General features: G+C 32.1%; 2 protein-coding genes across 2 annotated transcripts; one reads left to right on the top strand and one right to left on the bottom strand.

Moving 5' to 3' along the window:
- The first annotated feature begins 6,743 nt into the window (after positions 1–6,743).
- LOC111425753 (Growth arrest and DNA damage-inducible 45) lies at positions 6,744–7,634 on the top strand. The gene is made up of 2 exons (XM_023059987.2): positions 6,744–7,016; positions 7,122–7,634. Exons 1-2 carry the CDS (start codon positions 6,970–6,972, stop codon positions 7,534–7,536), a joined length of 462 nt encoding a protein of 153 aa, XP_022915755.1. The 5' UTR covers positions 6,744–6,969; the 3' UTR covers positions 7,537–7,634.
- Positions 7,635–14,043: 6,409 nt separating this feature from the next.
- Positions 14,044–23,229, bottom strand: LOC111425596 (mitochondrial transcription factor B2). Its single transcript, XM_023059727.2, has 7 exons — positions 22,789–23,229; positions 22,585–22,735; positions 22,392–22,531; positions 22,182–22,337; positions 14,512–14,660; positions 14,324–14,449; positions 14,044–14,253 (listed from the first exon to the last, which is right to left on the bottom strand). The coding sequence occupies exons 1-7, from the start codon at positions 23,179–23,181 to the stop codon at positions 14,136–14,138; spliced, it is 1,233 nt and encodes a 410-aa protein (XP_022915495.2). The 5' UTR covers positions 23,182–23,229; the 3' UTR covers positions 14,044–14,135.
- Positions 23,230–23,231: the final 2 nt, after the last annotated feature.

Below are 23,231 nucleotides of genomic sequence, written 5' to 3'. Positions count from 1 at the left end.
CAACGACTCTTTCCAACATTAAAGTAAAGAAGAAAGTTAAGAGAACTGTGGTGTAAAAAGACATAAAAGTTCTCTAAACATATTCTCCTTTGAACTGATCACTATTGTAATAATCACTCATGACGATGGAAGGAATTAATATCCTATCCCATATCTTAGAAGAATTCAAGATCTTGATGAAATGAAAACATCTTATCTGGCTCAAACACAAAGAAGGTTCGTGGTGATAAGACCGAAAGAAATCCTTTGGAAAAGGAACCTTTGTGATTTTGTTATCTATGTATCAGGACGACGATTATTTTTATCGAATCCTGGTTGTGGTAACAAAAGACGACGAAAAGGCAGAAACATATCGATATAATGTCGCAAACATCTTCCGGTTAATCTGATTAAATCGTGTACTTCCCTTGAAAACTGATGAAAAGTGAAAGGTATGCGAAGAATGATGGAAAAGGGGGTGTTTTGTGCGTGTAAGAAGGTGAGAGAGAATGTAAGCATGACTATGAGTGCGATTAGCTGTCGCTTAACCGACGTTACTGTCTGTTATGGAGAAGGTGGTTGAAGCAAAAAAGGGCTGAATGGGAACAGAAGCGTATGGGGAACAAATGTTTTCTACAGGAGATCAAAGTGAACATTGGATGGCCTCGACAGGGAAAGATTGTTTAGCCGTGGAACGAGTGTGGAGTAAAAAGAAAGAACTAAATGTAGAAAAAAACGAGGTGGTTAAGAGGAAATGAAAGAAGGTATAAGAATGTCGGATAAGAGGGCAAGATATGGAAAGGTTGACTGGGGATTTACCAATGTATGTAAAGCTGAGAGAATACATAAAAGGGAAATGAAAGAGAGAATATGTGGAGAATGAATGAGCATGCCAACTAAGAAGAATGGAATGTAGATAGAGAGTACACCGCAAGCAGATTGAAATGAGCTGACCACCGCATTAGTGCATGAATACGAGGAGACCTTTTTCAGTTTTATTATTGGCAGATTATCTCCTCCAAGGTTGGGTTAGCTACTTTGCCAGTATGAGCAAATGCTCGCAGAATGTGCAATTTGAACTGCTTAGATACTTTTTACTTTCAGTGTTGCAGAATCAAGTCAAATTGGCGATTTGAGGCTCATGGGAGAATTAGCTTTCTCTCCTTCCATGTGGTCTTTGTAATTTTTGATTATTGAAGAACATCTAATTTCCACTTTCTGTCCATCTACTTCACAAAATTACTTTGCAGTATCTATTTTCATGTGATAGCATTGCCGATTCTACACTGTGAGGAAGGTAATGAGGAGAATATGCAATGGATATAAAAATTAATAGTCAGCATCATTCATATTATTCTCTTTGTAACTACACCGTTTTAACCATGTGCTCAAATACCTAAACGTACTTCTGCCAATATTTGACTCTCCCCATTTACATCTCATTATTACTTCACTAACACTCTAGTAATGTTACATGTTACATAACGTAAGCCTTCATAATCTTGTCAAAATCTATTTGATTTTCTACCTCTTCCTTTATTGAGGAGTGGCAAACAGTTCCAATCAACGGTGCTTTTACCTTACCATAACTCTTCTGTCTTAATTCTAATTTGTAATATGAGTTCTATGATTTTACTTTTACTTAAAAACTTTAATATTGATTTGGCTTGATTTTTCAGGTCGTGTAATAAAGAAAATTAATTAAGAAGATAATGTTTTTTTGTAAATATGTTTTCTTGATTTGGAAATAAATAACATTATTTATTATCAATATTATGAACATCTTTTCAGTTGCACAAGGTATCAAAAACTATTGGCAATTTTTGTTGACGTTTCTTGACGTTGATTGCCGTAATAATTTTTGTATAATTTTCTATATGAAGCATAAACAATTATCTTTATAAATTTGATGTTATGATTAATTAGAAATGCAAATCAAAAGTAAAACAATTAGTTTGTTATAATGCAACGAATTGGATCGTATTACATAATGTTTTCGGCCAAGGTAGAATTCGGAGAAAGTGAAATAAGCGGATTCTGTCGATGTAGGTCACGTTGAAATGTCCAAGGCACCGATGCCGGTACTGTAATGTACCCTACTTTGCACGGCCAAAAACGCATTGACGTCAAACATCCTCTCCGTTGCTTGGTGCGAGCATATCGTGATTTGAAGCACGTGCAATTTCGCTCGGGTGGGATTCCCACCTGTCGTGAACTCCACTCGTCCATTTACTCTTTTATTATGGTTAAACTTTCCAGCCGCTACGCTGCAAGATTTTGCCTGCACGCACGAGTTCAAACTCGTATTTTATTGTGTTTCTCAAACATTTAGAAACAGTTAAAAATATAAAATGTATTAAATAAGTTTAATTTTTTTTATTGAACTTCAATGTTTAGATTTCTTTAACCTACGTTAAATTAAGAGCAAGGCGAAAGAATATATGGTATTTAGCACGTAGAAGACGTATCACGTTTTGGGCATCAGTCCAAATACACACATTAAAAATTTCAATTGCAGTAAACAATTTTAGGGAGTAAATTTAGTACCTTTGTTATTCTATTTTGCATGAAAGGTTTAATACGCCGTTGGTAAATAAATAAAAACATTTATTATTTCTTGTTAAAATATATTCCGCGTATGGATAATAATAAATAATATACATTTCCTTTAAATGTTTTTAAACAAACATTTTTCGCATGTTCCAGTTCGCGAAACTTTATCACAAGTATTTTGTTAATTAAACAGAACTTACTACATTTTTATCATAATTTTTTTCGTGGAATAATAAACATTTGGAATTATTATACATGGATGTGAAAAGTACGCGGGGATTTAAACTCTCAACAAAGTAAGTATCTAATTAAAATGCAATGACGCACGACTCTAAATGAACCCGCGTAAGTCGATTTACATTAACTGGATTGCGAGCTCTCTTTATCTAATAAGTATTAAAAACATACATCGTCCGTTAAGTATATCGTATTCGCGTGTGGGGTTCTGTTGCCATATTCTTGTTTACTACAAAAAGAAGACAGATGAATAACTTGATAATATTTACTCGATTTACTACGCTTATCACTGTACGCAACAAATTGTTGCCAATACATAAAGTACAAATAAAACGACGGACGATAATGTTTACAGTTAATATTAAGGAAAAAGTTTATGTGATTACTACGAATTGGGTTTTTTTAGTTAACTCTGGTATTTTTTCTTTTGGATTAAGCAAAAACATTTTTACGACGTAATGTTATGCTAGGACATGTACAATTAGGTTTTAATTGACGTGTTAGGTATTTACATTTTTTTTTGCTGAACCTAACACTATTTAAACAGGTAATTTTTAAGTTTTTATAAATTAAAAATAATACGAAATTTTCAAAAAATCACATCGACTGTATTTTTAGGAATCTTGATATGATATGTGTGTTAACTTGTAGCTTAACGATTCTAGTTTATGATAATATGATATAAAATCTATAAGATATTATTGAAATTTCCTGGAAAGAATTATTAAAGAAGAAATTAACAAATTTATTAATCAAAAATAATACGAAACTTTCAAAAAAACATTTCAACTGTATTTCTAAAAATTTTTGTATGATATGTATGTTAAATTGTAGCTTAAAGATTCTACTTTATGGTGTAACATAAAAATCATAAGATATTATGTATTATTGAAATTTATAGAAAAAAATTAATAACGAAATTATCAAAAGTAATACGAAATTTTTAAAAATTAATATCGTCTGTGTTATTAAGAATCTTGATATGATACTATGTGTGTTAAATTGTAGTTTAAAGATTCTAGTTTATGATATGATATAAAAATTATTACATAATATTATTAAACTTTCCAGGGAAACAAATTTATAAATCAAATATAATACGTAATGTTAAAAAAAATCATATCGATCCTATTTTTAAGAATCATGACATGATATGTATGTCAAATTATAGGTTAAAGATTCTATTTTATGATATGATATAAAAAAGATAAGATAATATTATTGAAATTGCCAGAAAAAAATTATTAAAGAAGAAATTGTCAAATTTATAAATCAAAAGTAATACGAAATTTGCAAAAAATTATATCGACTCTATTTTCAGGGATCACGACATGATATGTGCGTTAAATTGTATCTAAAAGATTCTAGTTTATGATATGATATAAAAACTATAAGATAATATTATTGAAATGTCCAGGGAAAGGTTATTAAAGAAGAAATTAACAAATTTATAACTCAAAAATAATACGTAATGATCAAAAAACCATATCGGCTCTATTTTTAAGAACCATGATATAAGGAAGAAATTGTCTAATTTATAAATAAAAAATAATACAAATTTTCGAAAAATCATATCGACTGTATTTTCAGGGAACATGATATGATATGTATGTCAAATTATGGCCTAAAGATTCTAGTTTATGATATTATATAACAAGAATAAAATAATATTATTCAAATTTCCAGGGTATAATTATTAAAGAAGAAATTAACAAATTTATAAATCAAAAATAATACGATACTTTCAAAAAATTATATCGACTGTATTTTTAGGAATTATGATATGATATGTATGTCAAATTATAGCTTACAAATTCTATTTTATCATATGATATAAAAAGGATAAGATAATATTATTGAAATTTCCTGGAAGTAATTATTAAAGAAGAAATGGTTAGATTTATAAATCAAAAAGAATACGAAATTTTCAAGGGTCATATCGACTGTATTATCAGGGATAATGATATGATATGTATGTTAAATTGTAGCTTAAAGATTCTAGTTTGTGATATAATATGAAAATTATAAGATAATATTATTGAAATTTCCAGGAAATGATTATTAAAGAAGAAATTGACAAATTTATAAATCAAAAATAATACGATACTTTAAAAAAATCATATCGACTGTATTTTTAGGAATCATGATATGATATGTATGTCAAATTATAGCTTACAGATTCTATTTTATGATATGATATAAAAAGGATAAGATAATATTATTGAAATTTCCTGAAAATAATTATTAAAGGAGAAATGGTTAAATTTATAAATCAAAAAGAATACGAAATTTTCAAGGATCATATCGACTGTATTATCAGGGATAATGATATGATATGTATGTTAAATTGTAGCTTAAAGAGTCTAGTTTGTGGTATGATATAAAAATTATAAGATAATGTTATTGAACTTTCCAGGAAAAAAATATTAAGGAAAAAATTGTCAAATTTATAAATCAAAAATAATACTTAATATTAAAAAAATCATATTGACTCTATTTTTAAGAACCATGCTATGTATGTTAAATTATAGCTTAAATATTCTATTTTATGATATGATATAAAAAGGGTAAGAAAATATTATTGAAATTTCCAGGAAAAAATTATTAATAAAGAAATTGTCAAATTTATAAATCAAAAATAATACGAAATTTTCAAAAAATCATATCGACTGTATTTTCAGGGATCATGATATGATATGTATGTTAAATCGTAGCTAAAAGATTCTAGTTTATGATATGATATAAAAACTATAAGATAATATCATTAAAATTCCCAGGAAAAGATTATTAAAGAAGAAATTGACAAATTTATAAATCAAAAATAACACGAAAACTTTCAAAAAATCATATCGATTGTATTTTTAGGAACCATGATATGATATATATGTTAAATTGTAGCTTAAAGTTAAACTATCTTAAATCAAAAATAATACGAAGTTATCAAAAATTCAACATAATGGTATTATTGATTTCAATGAAGATAACGTATCTTCCAAAACAAGTCATCTCCGAAAAAATAAAATCAATGTTTGGTACAGGTAAACAAAAAAAAACAATCAAAGGTTGTCCTTAAAAATTGTTACTTGTATAAAAACAATTTTGAACTGTTTTCAAAATGACCAATTTAATTAACGTTGTTTTACCAAATTTTGAAAATTCTTTTTTATTATCAACAATGACTTGTATCTTATTATGCAATTCATAGCTTTACTTTCAATTAAAAAGTAACAAAACAAGTTCGTTTAAAAGTTCATTACTGTGCTAATTATTTACGGATGATTTTGTTCTCGAAATCAAAACCTTTAAAACTTTTACTTTTTTTGAAGTGAGTACTTAACTCACTAAAATAAACCAGGCAATTTAATCTGTAAGAAGTACTACATACTACATATAAATATAGTCATTGCTCCCAAACGAGATAAGTAATTGTTTTTCCCGCATTATCAGATTAAATGATTTCGCCGTACTAGTTAAATTTCTCGCGAAGGTTTGAATGCACCAATAAATAATTCTACTGCGTAATTTGGAAATCAACAATTTGGCATTCAATGGTGAAGGGCGGAAAATTTAGTATTAGGAAAATCGAATATGAAACCCACAGATTCCGAGAATCGTCATATGAAATTTTGGGGGCGGTTTAAAACCGGGTCAAAATCGATTTATGAATGGAAACACGGTTTTTCTACGAGACGTCCTTCAAACTTGGCACGACTTACATAAGGTTACTGCACGCATGGATTAATACACCGAGAGAGTGTATTTTGAATTTCCCCCGGACCCGAGGATAGTAAGAAATGAGTAATCAAGTTCCGACAAGTCTCAGAATCCGATGGCTCAGGCGACGACATTCCACGACCTGGGTATTCCTAGTATTATTTGCCGTTATCCCCACTTTCAACGAAATTTCCCCACCATTCTCCCGTGTATATAAACAACTCCCCATGACGAAACGATATTATTTTCCCACCAAACTTCCTCGAGATCACTCGCCGGTTTTTAAACTTCAACGTGTGAACGTGTTATTTCATAACATTAAATCATCAGGAGGTGTAGTGAAATTATTGTTTTCTTAAAATTATATAAACAGTTTTCTCTCATTGGATAAAACACAAGAAAGTGCTTCAAAATCCGTGTTTTAATAACCAAGTGAAAATATCTAAGAAAGTGGATCCACACCTTAGTTACGCTGCAGTATCCAAAATGTGTATCGCTAAATTTGATCAAAGCAAAGGAACCCAAATGAATAGGTAGGTTTCAAAAGATCAAAAAGATCCGAGTTAAACCAGAAAACATTTCATAAAACATAACCTCATAATAATAACCACTCTAATAATGCCTTCTTTATATTACAGAAACATTGGGCAAGTTATAACTGGCGTTTTAGCCCAGGCCAAATCAGAACGCCGATTAATTCACGGCTTATACGAAACAGCCTCGTATCTTCATCAAAATCCTGATGATGTCCTGGTTTGTCTTCTACCAGAAACAAGAACTGAAGATCCAACTATCCACATGCAAGAAGTCCTCTTAGAAGCTTTCTGTTATGAGTACGAAATTCCGGTTATTCGAGTGGATAGTAGTAAACGTCTTGGCGAATTGTGCGAAGAAAATTCAGCGTGCAGTTGCGCCATCGTTACCAGGGACCCAAATATTCCTTGGGATGAAAATTCCGACCCGCCTGTATCACCGGAAGAGAAAACCCTTCAAGATTTCTACGAGTACACATTGGAGCAATTCCCAAGACCAGTAATCGAATTGCCGATATGAACTCGATTAGAGAAAAATGAAGACCCTTGACCGGGATTATGGCATTTATATTTTATTAAAAAGTCATTCCTCCGTGTGGCTAAACACACAATGATATTATATCAACATGATACAGCGTTGTGTAATACTAAAAAAATCGGAATAAGGGGGCAGCTTGATGTCTTATGTGAGAGTTTTTATAAAATTCTCGTTTTAACTGTAATTAATTAGGGTTGGAAACGTTTAAGCAATTTACCCTAATAAGTTAATAATATTGTTAAAGACATCACAGCTGTTGCTATTAAAAAAATAATAAGTAAATAGAATGTATGAATATACTTAAATTTGTATAGATCTATAAATCTCGTTATAGAATTGTTTTTTAATGAGATTTAAGCGACTTAATGATTTGTTGTGATTATTGTAAGAAAGAGATTTTATATAAAAAGGTGTACCTACCTTTTAAAGAGTTGATTAATTATTACTTAATAAAAATGATTTTGTTATAATTTATTGACTTTTATTTCTTTGTTTGTTGAAAATGACCCACCTTTATTACTTTTGAAAACCACGGTAACTTTGTGATACAATAGTTCGATTATATTCGATATCTTATGTATATAAACCACCTTTCCACGAATTTGTATTTATTGCGCATATACATAAAGTAATCCTTGTTTATAAATATATAAAATTATAAAAAGTATTCCTATAAACATTATTAAAAGCTTATGAGATTGATGTTTTTGTTACTTATTTTATTTAAACTAAAATTGTTCATAAAGTTAAAGGAACATAACGTTCATGATACGCCTAATGGTTGGGCAACCAACATTACAATTCTAATACACAAATTATTGTCACAGTATATATAACAGACAGTACTCTCACTCAGTGGCGGCACGTTTGATGTGGCGAATTGATTTTCAATGACCTCGAAGCCATTATTCTGGCATAAAACACAACAGGTCCGCATTAAAAATATTTAAAACGTCGAAAATATTAAATTAAAAAAGTTATTCGCAATTAAATTTCTGAACTGATAAAAACATTAGTTATTGAGTTATATATTATATAAGTAATAACGTCATTATTTATAATATTTGATATTTTATTTTAATCTTTACACTTGTCGTTACGGCTCTGCACAAAAACAAACCTCACAGACACACTGGCGATTAGCAAGATTTAAACCAGCGTAATGGCCGCTCGCCTGCGTAATGAGGGCTGCGCATATCTTCCCACCAAACCGAGTGAGAGTACTGTCTGTTATTTATACTGTGTTATTGTGTTTTGCACAGTAAGTTTTATATAAATCTAGTACATGGTCCAAAATGTAATTACATGTAACAGTAATTTTAAAATAATTACTTATTAAACAAAACAGTTATACTAAAATAGTTACTTACTGTGTAAAAGAAAAGGTATCTACATAGAAGCTATACAGGTAATTCAAATTCGACCCCTACCATTGGGATCTCAGAAACCATAAGAGAAATGATTAAATGGGGGCAAAGTTGCGTATCTTAGAGCTCATCATTTTTCAACTAAGTTTTTGGATCTAGCCGTTTTAGTTTTTAAAATATGGCCGAAAAACAAATAAATGACTTTTTCGTTTTTTCGTGAATCTGAAAAAACATTCTTAAGGCAACTTTTTATGAAAAATATGATACAACTAGAAATTTTCTCCGACGTTTCGTTTTCGAGAAACTATAATGAGGTTTATTTTTTCTTATGAACACCATATTTGATTTTCACAACAAAAAATAGGATAATTAATTCTGATTTCAATGATATGTCACACAATGCATTTCATTTAAAAAAACATTGAATTATTCAAAAAAAAAAAAAAAACCTGATGATAGTTACACAAAAACGAAACGTCGGAGAAAATTTCTAGTTGTGTCATGACATTTTTCATAAAAAGTTGCCTTAAGAATGTTTTTTCAGATTCACGAAAAAACGAAAAATAAAGAAGTTATAGGTAAAAAACGAAAAAGTTATTTTTTTGTCTTTCGGCCATATTTTAAAAACTAAAACGCTAGATCCAAAAACTTAGTTGAAAAATGATGAGTTCTATGATATGCAACTTTGCCCCCATTCAACCATTTCTTTATCTCTTATGGTTTCTGAGATCCCAATGGATGCCAATCGACCGATATTCAGTTAGGAGTGCCACAAGGTTCAGTACTTGGGCCTTTATTATTTATCATCTATGTAAATGATATGCCGTATGTTTTGCATTATGGAAACCTTTGCCTCTACGCGGATGACACCACCATCGTTTCAACTGGAGAATCGCCAAAAGATCTTCAAAATAACATTTGCGAATCGATGCACAATGCTGCAAGACAATGGGCTAACATTAAACGAAGAGAAGATGCAAAAAATCATGTTTAATAGAACACATGAGAAGGCAGAATGTAAATCAATAAAATTTTTGGGGTTATATATAGATGAGGAACTCAAGTGGTCTATTCACGTAGAGAACACTGCAAAAAAGTTAAACGGGGCAATTTACTGCATAAGGAGAATCAGAACTATTAGTACCTTTGAAGCTACTAAACTTACATATTATGCTAGCTTTCACAGCCGAGCAATCTACGATATCCTTTTCTGGGGAATGTCCTCGGCTGCGGAATGAATTTTCCTACTGCAGAAGCGAGCAGTGCGTGCACTTTTCAATCTGAAAAGCAAAGAAAGTTGCAAAGAATATTTTACTAAATATAAGATACCATACCCTCTGTATTTATCTTCAGTTGTATAACAGCCACCAGAAAGAAACTGTCCGAATTAACAAAAAATTCCGATCAACACGACTATCCAACCAGACAAAAAGACGATCTACGTATTCCACGTCAGCGCTTAGCGAAGACACAAAAGAACGCTGACTACTGGGGCACGAAATTTTACAATCACCTGCCACACTTCGTTAGACAGTTGCCGCTGAAGAAAATGAAAATATACCTCAGAACATATCTTACGCAAAATGTCTTTTATACCATAAAAGAATTTTTTCTAAAACCTGTTACATAGTATTAAATTTTTTTTTGTTTCTTCTTTGACGTATTGTAAAGTATATTTTACACTCAATAAATTATTATTATTATTAATGGTGTGGGTCGAATTTGAATTACCTGTATATACAAACTGTAAGACTGCTGAGCGGCAAAGCAGTAATGTTGCAAATCGGAAAAGATGCATGAAAAGAAGCAAACAAGGCTAATACGGGTTATAGCAAAACAATGCGTAGCTCTTAAAACTCAAAAACATATCAAGAATTTTCTGATAAAAATAACTTTAACATGTTTATAAAAAAATATATAAAATAGCTCAAATTCTAGTTAGTAAAATAGTAACTGTCCCAATAAAAACGTCAACATTAATTCCCCAGTGTAAAAATGTCAAAATGGCAAAAGAACCAAGACTATCAAATAACTGAAAACCAATGCAAATGAATTCTTAAGCATCATCAAGAGTATCAAGCAATCCTTGATACAATCCTGATATTAGAAAAAAGAAGGAAGAAATGGCAGTGGCCAAAGGTCTCACAAGACAAAACGTTGATACACTAATGACTCCAAAACATAACATTCGCTATGGAGATTGAACAAAAATCTAAAAAGACCTACCACCTTCGATTAGAAATTATGACGATAGCTGGGCCAGAACTAACGAACAAACAGTTTCAAAATATATATGTATATTTCAACCTACACCAAAGAACGATACTCTCCCACTGTCCGATATCATAGAACAGGAAATCAGAGTAATGCCACTCAGCTCTCTAGTTGAAACTATGAAAGAAATCGGGACCCACATTAACCCAAAAAAAGCACTTGGTGTCGACCTTATAACCGGTGGGATGCTGAAAGACCTTCCGAGAAAAGTAATAATTAAAATAACTAACCGCAACAAAATTACGATTCCCGATAATATCTAAACCGTTTCAAAAACGTAACATCAATTTGGATTGAGAAATCAACATTATGCGATTGATCAGATTTATAAAATTGCTCATATTCTCTCAAGAAAGAGAAGCGAAGCAAGCGACGTTGCTAGATATCAACACTATGTTGGGAATCCTAATAGTTATTAATAAGTGTTTTATTCATATTTCTCTTTCCATAAACAATTTTCATTTTTTTGATTCTTGTATGTATCTGTTCATAGACATAGAAGGTGCTTTTGATAACACCTCCTACAAATCCATAGAGAATGCCCTAAACGTGAAAGATATACATCCGTCGACAAGCAAATGGTGTATAGCCATGTTGAAAAGTCGGCAGATCACAGCTAGTCTGGGAGGCGAGTCGTTGACTATTAAGGCGCTAAGAGGATGTCCCCAAGGGGGAGTGCTCTCACCTCTCCTATGGGGTGCCTGGTAGTTGATGACTTGATGAACACCTTAATAAAAAATGGCTTCATGATTCAGGGGTATGCTGATGATCTGGTAATCACAATCCGAGCTAAATATGACACAATCATAACTCAACTAATGCCGAAAGCCCTAGTACTCACCAGCACTTGGTGCAGAAGCAATGGGCTCAGCGATAATCCAAACAAAATCGAAATAGTTCCTTTCACTCGGAGAAGGAAGCTACAATTTAGAGCACCCTTCATTGAAAGCATAACTATTAACCTCAAAATAGAAGTTAAATACCTAGGGGTAATACTAGACAGTAAACTAAACTGGAACTCCCACATAGACAAGGTGATGAAAAAGGCCATTATGATTAACCAGATCTTCCGCAGGCTCCTCGGAAGATACTGGAGACTCAAACCACGAATGGCTCATTGGGTCTACGTAGCATTAATCAGACCCATGGTTGCCTACGCCTCACTGGTTTGCTGGCCAAAAACAAATCATAAGACAGCACGACAACAGCTGGCACAAATCCAGCGGTTAGCATGTCTTAATATAACGGATGTAATGAGATCTTGTCCGACGACTGCTTTTGAAGCCCTACTCGGTCTCACACCACTTTATTTATATATACAAAAGGAGGCAGCTTTAAGTGCCTTATCACTTAAGGTGTTGAAAACAGGGTTTTCACTCAAGTGGATGAAGGGTAACCTCAGAAAACACCTGGAAATCCTCAAGAACCCATGTCTAAATCACTTGATTGAAATTAAAACGGACCTTATACCGACAGAATACAATTTCGACCAGCCATATGATATAATATATATTATATTATATATATTATATCATAATATGACCTTATACGGCCGTATAAGGTCATTTTTAGAAACAAAGATGATTGTACGAAGGATGGGCCTCAACTAAAAAGAGGAGCCCTAGCCTGGTACACCTATGCTTCAAAGACAGTGAGATCCGGAGTAGGCAAAAGGGACAAAAAGGTGCATCCATAAACATTTTCACAGACAGGCGGGTCACCCTAAAGGCAATTCAGGCCTACACGTGTGACTCCGCGCTGATCAGAGAGTGTACTAGCAACCTGAGAGAACTCGTTAGGGGCAATGATGTATTTTCTATCGTGGGTTCCAGGTCACAGAAACATTGAGGGCAATGAGAAGGTGGACAAGCTGGCCAGAGAGGCAGCGAAAACGCCCTGCATTGGACACCAACCCGGTTGTGGACTACAAAAAGCCACCTAAAACAAATAATCAAAGGTAGCCTTACGCTGAAAAGAACTTCCAGGTCACAGACAATCGAAGAATATGATAACTTCGTCGCAAAACAAAACCAAAGAGGTTCTTTTGCATTGAGGTCTTATATATAATTAATTATGTATGTAGCGCATCACGCACTCTTATTATTTTTATATAGAAACATCATGTTATATCACCATGGGTTGTTATATCAACATAATGTATTTTCCCATGGCGATATTGTTATAGTTATAAAATAATAAATAAACTGGTAGACACACATAAAACGTCTATCAAATACTCCATTTTAATTTTTAATATTTTATTATACGATTAATTAATATAGAGTTATAAATAAATATGCTCTGTAATGTATAAGACCTCAATGCTTTTTTGACACCTACCGACATAAAGGAACAAGACCTTGGAGCAATACTAAGATTCATTAAGTACCTACATTTGCCCTAAACGTTTGGAGGGCTAAAGTTACTATAGATCTTATAGGTCGCAGTGACGAGAGGGGCCGCTCCCCTTAGCCCGGCAGCAATAATAATAATGTATCTGGTTTTATACTCACACTCGTGGATTTTCACGCCTATTCGTCTTTGCATGGATCAAAAATCCCCTTTTATCTTGGCCCTCTGTGCCGAAGAAGATCTCTTCGTCAAGAACATACACTATTTTGCACTCAAATAAAACGTTGTCTCTAACGCAGAAAATTGGCTTGAGTTAACAATTTGTTAAAGTATTGCCTTCTGAAAGAGATAGTCCCAATAATAACAGAATTATGAAAGCATTTAGAAGCTATCCAACTCAGCAAATAGGGACGAGACTCAAAATGCATTTTAATTTGACGCTCTTTGAAGATACGTTTTAAAATGTACATACTAAAGGTAATTAAACAGTTACAACTTTAATTTTAAAGATATATTTGTCAGTATAGATTTTATACCTGATTTTTAGAAATTATACGAGGTGTGTAAAAATTGTATCAATTTTTATTGTCATATTAATTTATTATCTTCAGCTAAATCAGTATCTACGGTTTCATGTTTCAATAACTCGGCATCAACCATCGCTGTAAAAGGGCTATTGGAGTATCCTTGATGATTATAAAAGATCCTTTAAACAAAAAAATGGTTTATGTTATTAAATCATTGTGCCAGAAAAGATTAAGTAAAATTCATCTTACTGAAATATGTTTAATATATCTTCAGGCATTAGTTCACCCGTTCTGGTATAAACTCCCATATTTTGGCTAATCTTATAATTTTTATCAGGTACAATAAGTTTATAACCAACATTTGAGATCCATTGTCTATGGGATAAATCATAAAAATTAATAGATTAATATTTTAATTTATTGTTTTGTTGCATTACTCCAACTTTGGAATGATCCGCACGTTTCCTCTTCCAAATAATTGCTTAACAAAATAATAGTACGGAAGACACTGTTCGGGTTGTAAACCAAAATTTTCTTTTAATTGAATTTGGACTAGATACAATTTATTTAGATCGTATTTTGTAGTCTAAAATGTAAATAACGTTATTTGACTTATTTGTAATTGAAGGGTTTCGTGCAAAAAGTCCCTAAGTGATATTTTTTGGTTTTGGTACTCTTTGCGTCATTTGTTGTAGAATAGCGTCTACTTTCATTTGCTACCACTGGCTTTTGTATACTCGTATAACGTCCCTACCTAAGTATCAAAAATCTCATATGAGTTCGTATAGTTCCACTGGCTATTTCTTTTTAGAAAGAGTCCCTATGTACCAACCTCAGAATAAGGACCTACGGGGAGAAATGGCCAACCGCAGATGATATCACGAACACACCTCTAGGAGCTGTCCTAGCCTTTGGCAAATCCTTAGGCTGGTTGATGTGACCAGAGTGTGTGATGGGAGGATGAACAAGGGGCCCAATGGAGCCTAAGTGTGGTACACACTCCCCTATCCATACATACATGCATAAGCTGAAAAAAGTCTCTATGTTGGAAAAAGTCCCCATGTTGTAAAAAATAGTTTCAAGTTTAGTACATTATCAGTAGGCCAACGCGCCATTTTGATCTTATTAGTATGCAACACCAAATATGAGTGACAGTGAAACAAGTAGTGTACCTGGTAAGTTAATAAAACATATGTTTCTTCTTATTCTCGTAACGTATTATGTTTGTAGAACCATTTCCAGGAAGTGATAGTGATGAATGGCTTCCGCCCGAAAGAGAAGTTACTGGTGTTGGAACATCAGCCGGCATTGAAGGTGTAGATGAAGCCAATACGACTGAGAAAGTTGAGAACGTGAAGAAGAGGAAATCAGTGCAACGCGATGGGCAAGAGAATAGAAGAAAACGAAGTTAAGAAATTCTCGAATACAACGCCAGATCACGCAGTGTCGCTGTAAATGAAAAAATAAGATATCCGCCGCATATGGTAAGAAAATATTTGCCAGTTTCCAAAAACTAAGCCAAAGTGAGCAAAATTGGTATTTACGAGATTGTATAATAGCAAAACTGGCTGCTCGGCATGTTAATAAAAGTAAATCACCCAGGAACGTTTTTGAATACAAAGTTACAGCTAAGGGAGAATCTAAACTAAAATTAGAACTAACACTAGAAACTTTCGGGTTTTGCCGTGCGTCTTTTAATAAAAGGTTTGACGTTTCGGATGGTTGCCATGTTGCAATCTTCTTCAGAAACTGGTTCGAAGTGACTGACTTAGTTCTAATTTTAGTTTAATTCACACCGGCCGTGAAAGCCTTCGTACTTATAAGGGACAATCTATTACTGTTTGTCAAAACACCTATTTGGCTTTGCACGATATAAAAAGAGATAGGCGAAGAAAAAAGATTTTAAAGTTTGAGATACACGACGTCAGGGATGGACAGATACACTGATAAAAATATATGATTTTTTAAAGAACTTGTCAGCAGTAGAATCCCAGATACAAGAAATATTTAAGTTCTAACCTTACAATATCTCAACTCCATAAGGATTGTTGCGAAAAGTTCCCTGAGAATCCAGTAATGTATGGAATGTAGTATGTACCAGGTTTATAGCTGATCTTAATTCTGCAAAATACAGAAAGGACGAAAACGAAATATAATCCCTCACTACCGCCAAGGAACTCCATCTTCAATGAGCACGATTGATCTACTTAAAGAGAAAAATAATGTGCACCTAGGAATAAACTATGTAGTTATATGCTTAGATTTCCAAAAAAAATTGCCTCTACCCGTACCTAACATTGGTGATGAATACTACAAGAGAGTGGCTTCATAATTTTAGCATAAACAATGTTGTCTTGATTAGTCAAGCCAGTATGTTTATCTTTACTAAACATTTTGCAATAAAAGATCCTAACGAGGTGATATCATCGTTAGATTATTATTTAAAGCAACATAGGGAGGACCACACATTTTCACCATTTTTTGTGACAACTGTTTTTCTCAAAACAACAACAGATTTTTGTTTACTTATTTAGATTCTCTTTGCGCATCGGGAATATTCACAACTATGATGGTCTACTATAGAGCCACTCCATGATGCTGATGGATCGGTGTTTCGCACTGATTGAGAAAAAGCGACTTAGGACAGAAATAGTTGATAATCCCGACGATTACATAAAGTTCATATGGAATACTCGATCTAAAGATGCTTTTGAACTAGTGATGCTAGAACATATAGTCTAATAACAAAGTATAGTACCATTTCAAAAGATTTTGTGGTTCTCAAGGTTTTAAACGGTTCTATGCAGACAAAATAAAGCCATGAATACCTGGTATATCAAAGTGCCAATCGGCCATGTTTTCCACTACTGAAAAATCGAAAATTAGAGAAACGATGACAGGAGAGTATTCCAACTTTGTTTTATACACGTAGCGTTGTGTCTCACGTAGCTGGTTCGTTAGAACTTCTTTAGGCTCCACTATTTGTAGTTTTGAAATTTTGGTAGTATGGGTTGTTCTTTCGGAACTTTCGATCTAAAATATTGTCAAGATGGCTTCTGCCGGAAGTAGACCATAACTTCGTTATTTTAAAGGGAATGCTATAGCATTTATTACACCCTTTAATTGTACGTAAAAAAATATGTTGACTTTCATAAAAGTTATTGGTACCTAGCGTCCTTCGTTATCGAGTTATTTTGATTTTAAGTTCCTTTTGGCAAATTTCACCATGTTCTCTAAAACCCCATAACCCAGCCAACGTTCATTAAAAAAAGCTCTAAATTGGCATGATTACTGTTCAGATGCTGTGAAATAGATTGTCATTTATTGTATCAAAGTATCTTATACAGGATGGTCAAAAATTGAACAACCGTTTCTCCATATTCAACCGCAAGAAAGTCGAAAATTTTAAATAGAACGCATCATATTTTATTAGTCTACCCGACAGGGATTTTAATTCTCTACAATTTATCTATAACCTATTTATATCTATTTATTGTAGTTTCTCCCATATTGGGAAATTTATCAAAACATGCAGGAAATGCAGGAAGCCGTTTGTATTTTTATTAGAAGGCCAAGGCATTTTGACAGTTTTTCGTTTAACTTATTTCTATTATTATTTGCACTATTAACTACGATTGATAATCTTTTAGTTTAGCTTTTGCTTACCAAAACTAACAAAGAGAAGATCAAATAAATGAAACAATTAAAACAAAAAATTAATGACGAAAATTAGATTTGGATTAAAATATAAATTTATAATATAAATTTGTTATTAAATTGAATATGGAAATGTGATAAAATACGATAAAATATTTATTTCGTTGTCTTCATCACTGGTGACCTGAAATATCCGATTTCTTTTGGTCTCGATATGTCCAAAAGTCAGAAAATCTTTATCAATTTTTTGAAATTTTTCCTTGTGATGGCCGTTAGGTTTGTTAGGCGTCTCTCATTAAGTGTTCGACACGTCCCACAATGTTAGGAAGTTTACCAGCCATAACATGATTTTACTAATTTTCTTTTTTAATATTTTGGCAAATGAGGATCGTTAGGTTATATCGTAATACTCGGTACTTCGCAATAACCACTTTTTATTAACCTCAACTCTGGATAAAATGACATGTAAAGTTAACACTTATTTTGCATATCAATTTCCAACAACATTTGATTAATCTTGAGAAAAGATTGTAAACATATTTTGTAATTCGCTACGGTAATGGAAGCTATAACAGTACTCAAACGGGTGCTGTAATGAGACTCCTTACAGCATCCGATGCTGTAATGAGATTTTAGGAACATTTTATGGAACCAGTTCAAGTTGGTGACATTGGGTCATTAATTTTTCTAGTTGTCAATGTGACAATTTATGTCTATGGATGTTTAAACACGTTCTTAGCATCGAATACAAAGTCCACAATGATGAGGACATTGACTCTGAGCAATTTCTCTTATTTTGGGAGCTGTACATCAAACATTTTTTTCAGGTGAATATATTTTGTGTTTTGACAGTTTCTAATTGTCAATTCAAAGTTTCTATTTTCAAGTGTTCCGGTGTTACCAACTGCTACATACCTATTTCCCTACATTGCCAAAATTTACTTTATTTTTATTAAAAAAAAGTATAAAAACCCGAATTACAAAAAATAGCATAAAATAGTATATTGTTTTATATGGAAGAGAAGCAGTGCTTTTTATGGCGTGGTCTGTCGCTTAGCGACGAACGCAGTGAGTCGCTAATGACAGATGAGCCGTTAAAATTGTGGCGTGTCCGACAGTTTGCCGGACGAACGAAGTGAGTCCGGCAATGACGGACCAGCCACAAACGAATCTGCTTCTCTTCCGAATAAAACATAGTATTTTTTCTTCAAACGTTGCAAATAATACGGCGCTAAAGTGAAATGTTCTTCAACGTTATGGCGCTAAAGTGAAATTTACTTTAGCGCCATAACGCTGAAGTACTTTTTTGCTATGTTGATCTTAGCAACCGTCGTTATGCAACAATGACTTACTTCTACCGCGAGTAAACACGACAACAAAGTTGTCATTTAATGACGTTTGAAGAAAAAACACGTTTCATAAGACTTAAAGCACTCATTCATTAAAAAACTCGACAATTTTTGTCTATGCATGTTTAAACACGTTCTTAGCATCGAATACAAGGTCCACAATGATGAGGATATTGAACACTGAGCAATTTCTCTTATTTTGGGAGGTGTACATGAAACATTTTTTTCAGGTGAATACATTTTGTGTTTTGACAGTTTCTAATTGTCAATTCAAATTTCTATTTTCAAGTGGTACGGTGTTACCAACTGCTGCATACCTATTTCCCTACATTGTCAAAATTTATTTTATTTTTGTTAAAAAAAAAAGATAAAAACGCGAACTACAAAAAATAGCATAAAAAACACGTTTCATAAGACTTAAAGCACTCATTCATTAAAGAACTCGTGGTTTCGCCACTCGTTTTTCAACTTAAATTCGTGCATTTCAAGCGTGTCTTACGAAACTTGTTTTTTAATATACTATTACAATCTTATTATTTTTATTTATATTATTTTTTTTACTGTATGTGTTGTTTATGTAACACTGTAATAGCTTCTTTAGTACTGGATTTATCTCTTTCTCAACACTGTTCATAAACAGATTTTATTTGCAATGTTAAACTTTAATTTAAGCTACAAAAAAAAGTCCCACAAGATCCCAGGTTGAAATTTGTTTTTTCATGTAGTTTCAAGCCTATACTTTCCGTTCCTAAAAAATAAATTGCGCATATTTCAGCATTTTCAATAACATGGCTAATATACAGGGTGGTGTCTACGGATATTCCACAGTCAATACTGAAAGTTAGTTTTGAAACTATCAATCGTTTAGAATTTTTCAGAATAACTATTTTTTATAAATTACTAACTCTATTATTAGATCTAGAACTAGAAGCTTTCGAGCTTAACCGTGCGTCTTTAAAAAAAGAGCCACGACTCGGTTCATGTTGTAACCTTCTTCCCAAACAAGTCCAAACTATTTTTTTAGTTAAAAAATACCTATCCAACACACAGTAATAAAAAGATAATCAATGACGCGTTAAAATGCCAAACCAGATGCCTATTTACAATAATTATTATCAGGAAATCAACACTGCTGCATTTAAAAATGTTACAAACGACACAATTCTATTATACAATTAATTATAGATATAATTCGTATTATATGCCTGTGGCAGAGTATAAAATTCTTGTGCATGACCACATAATAATAAAATCATTAAGTATTCCGATTGGCTATGGACCGTGAAAGTGGCGGCCATCTTGAAAATATTTTAGATCGAAAGTTCCGAATGAACAACCCATGCTACCCAAATTTCAAACCCCTATGTATGGTGGTACCTTAAAAAGTTTTAACGAACCAGTTACGTGAGACACCCGTATATATTATATTATATAAGAATATATACTTATTGTTAGGGTACATGAAATAAATGTACCATGTTTTCGGAATTACATTAGCTTAAACATCCAACCCAACCCACAACAAAACCTTTGTTTCGTTTTTATTTTCAAATATTCCTTTCAAAATCCTAAATTTAGTTTAAGTACTGTTTATAGATGAAATAAATCCTAGCTAACCATTAAGGAAATATTTTAATGGTATTACACATTTTCAACTTCATTTAGTTTTAATTAGATTATTGGCCAGATATTCATAACTTCCTAAAACTGTGCGTCCTGTCCAAAAGTTTATTACATTCGCCATCAATACAAAATAAATTTCAAATATCGGCGTTGGAATAATCTGCCATGATGTTCAATGACTTGAACCCGTCGTCAATGAACTAATGACAACAATAATACAAACATGAACCAAAAACTGTTAAAATTCCATAGCTTTCTAATAAAAAACCTGCATTTTGTGCATGTTTTAATTAATTTCCCAATATGAGGCAAGCTACAATAAATAAGTTTAGGAATGTTTATAGATAATTTGTGGAGTATAGAGCGTTCCATTTAAAATTTGCGACTTACTCGCCATTGAATATGGAGAAAAATGTTTATAGATAATTTATAGAGAATTATATTCCCTTTCTGATAAGCTAAAAAATATGGGGAGTTCTATTGACAATTTTCGACTTTCTCGTCATTGAATATGGAAAAACAGTACATAATTCAATTTTTGACTAGCCTGTATAAGATCAACAATCTATTTGACAGCATCTGAACAGTAATCGTGCCAATGTAGATCTATTTTGAATGAACATAGGCTGAGATATGGGGTTTTAAAGAGCATGTTGAAATTTACCAAAAAAAGCTTAAAATCAAAATAACTCGAAAACAAAGGTACCAATAAGTTTTATCAAAGTCAACCTATTCTTTTACGTACAATTAAACGGTGTAATAAAAACTATAGCATTCCATTTAAAATAACGAAGTTATGGTCTACTTCCGGTAGACCGGAAATGGCGGCCATCTTGAAAATATTTTAGATCGAAAGTTCCGAATGAACAACCTATGCCAGCAAAATTTCAAACCTCTGCAAATAGTGGAACCTGAGAAAGTTCTAACGAACCAGTTACGTGAGACTCCCTGTATAAAACACACAAGACACCCAAGATGCAATAGCAACATTTTTCCGAAACCGTCGTACAAAAAATTCTTAAAAATCAAGACAAAAAGAACAGACAAGAAAAATTGGAGAACGTCAAGTTTCTAGTTGCGCATATTGAAAAAGAAAATAGAGAATTTTACAAACTACTTGATGAACACTCAGAACAGAACCAAAAGAATAAATTTAATTAGTTCATCTTTTTGTTTGTTTACTAGCTTTACTGTTTTAGAATAAGCTAAATTTAATACACAAATTCTCTACTATAAATTTTGATTAATTTTGTTAAAAAGTCCCTAAGTTAAAATTGTTATCATCTTTTTTCTAATAGAAAAATGTATTTGTTTCTGTAAAAAATCTTTAAGAAAGTAGTTACAACCTCCCAAGATAACATCCTTAAAAGATTAGACAAACATAATAAAAAAGCGAAAATTCTCAAAATGTGTAAGAGCTACTTAGGGACTTCTTGCTGATTTTTCCCTTCAATTTTTCTTTTTAATGGAATAATTACAATTTTCGTTCTTGAATTTATTTTGATTTTTGAATCCCATGGGAAAAAGGCATTCCTAGGTAATTCTGCCAACAATTTAGTTTCACAGAATGTTTTATAAAGTACAGAGCTTGATTGATATGCAGGAAACTCTAATGGAGGTCCAGAAGTTAACTTCTAAAACAATTTTATGTTAATAAAATCTAAACACATTCGTTTAAAATTGGTTACAAGAAAATCTCCAGGTCTAATTATAACATACAATTCCATTCTTCCATGCATTATAAGTTCCGACTGAATTGCTATCGCTTTCATCAGGTAATTAATAAAATCTAATTGAGGCATTGTTGCTATAATCACAAAACTGGGATCTAAAAATAATAATTGTTAAGCAATTTTAATTTAAAAATACAAATTATTTTACTTTCATTCCAATTCTTTTTATGAATCCCTTTGAAAAATTCTTGTATTCGTTTACCTTTATCATATTTATCCAAATGTTCCATTCGCCATAAATGTAATAAATCTTTAGAAAATATTTCCACATTTTTAAAATTTCTACCACTATAATTTTCCTGCAAATTTTATCTTATTATAATGTAATAAAAACATCACCAAATTAACATACTTTTAATCTTTTTCTTAATTCTGAATGATTCTCATACAACTTCAATCTCTTAACGTTTCTCTTTAACAATTTTGTTAGATACCCCAATCCTGGATTAGCTTCACAAACAACAACATTCTCATATTTTTTTATTTTAGGTAGAATATGTTCTGCTATTATTGATGCAAGTTCAGAATCTACTAAATACAGCTTTTTAGCAAAACCATTCCTTTCTCTATCCAATAAATCTTTAGGAACAAGAGGTTGAACCGTTTTCAGATGGGAAGCACTATTAAAATAACTTGTTAAATTAGATGTGTGAGAATTAACATTCCCTTTACTTGACGCTCTGTATTCGCTAAGCCTCTTATAACCATATATTAAATTATTCTTAAATTTAATCTTATTAAACATTTTGATTTTTAGGTTAAGTATTAGTGAGGTTATGTTCAAAATAAAATAAA

This window comes from Onthophagus taurus, chromosome 7 (assembly GCF_036711975.1).
Source record: "Onthophagus taurus isolate NC chromosome 7, IU_Otau_3.0, whole genome shotgun sequence".
Lineage (NCBI taxonomy): Eukaryota > Metazoa > Arthropoda > Insecta > Coleoptera > Scarabaeidae > Onthophagus > Onthophagus taurus.
The sequence above is the reverse complement of the archived record's forward strand: the minus strand, read 5'-3'. Positions and strand labels throughout refer to the sequence as shown.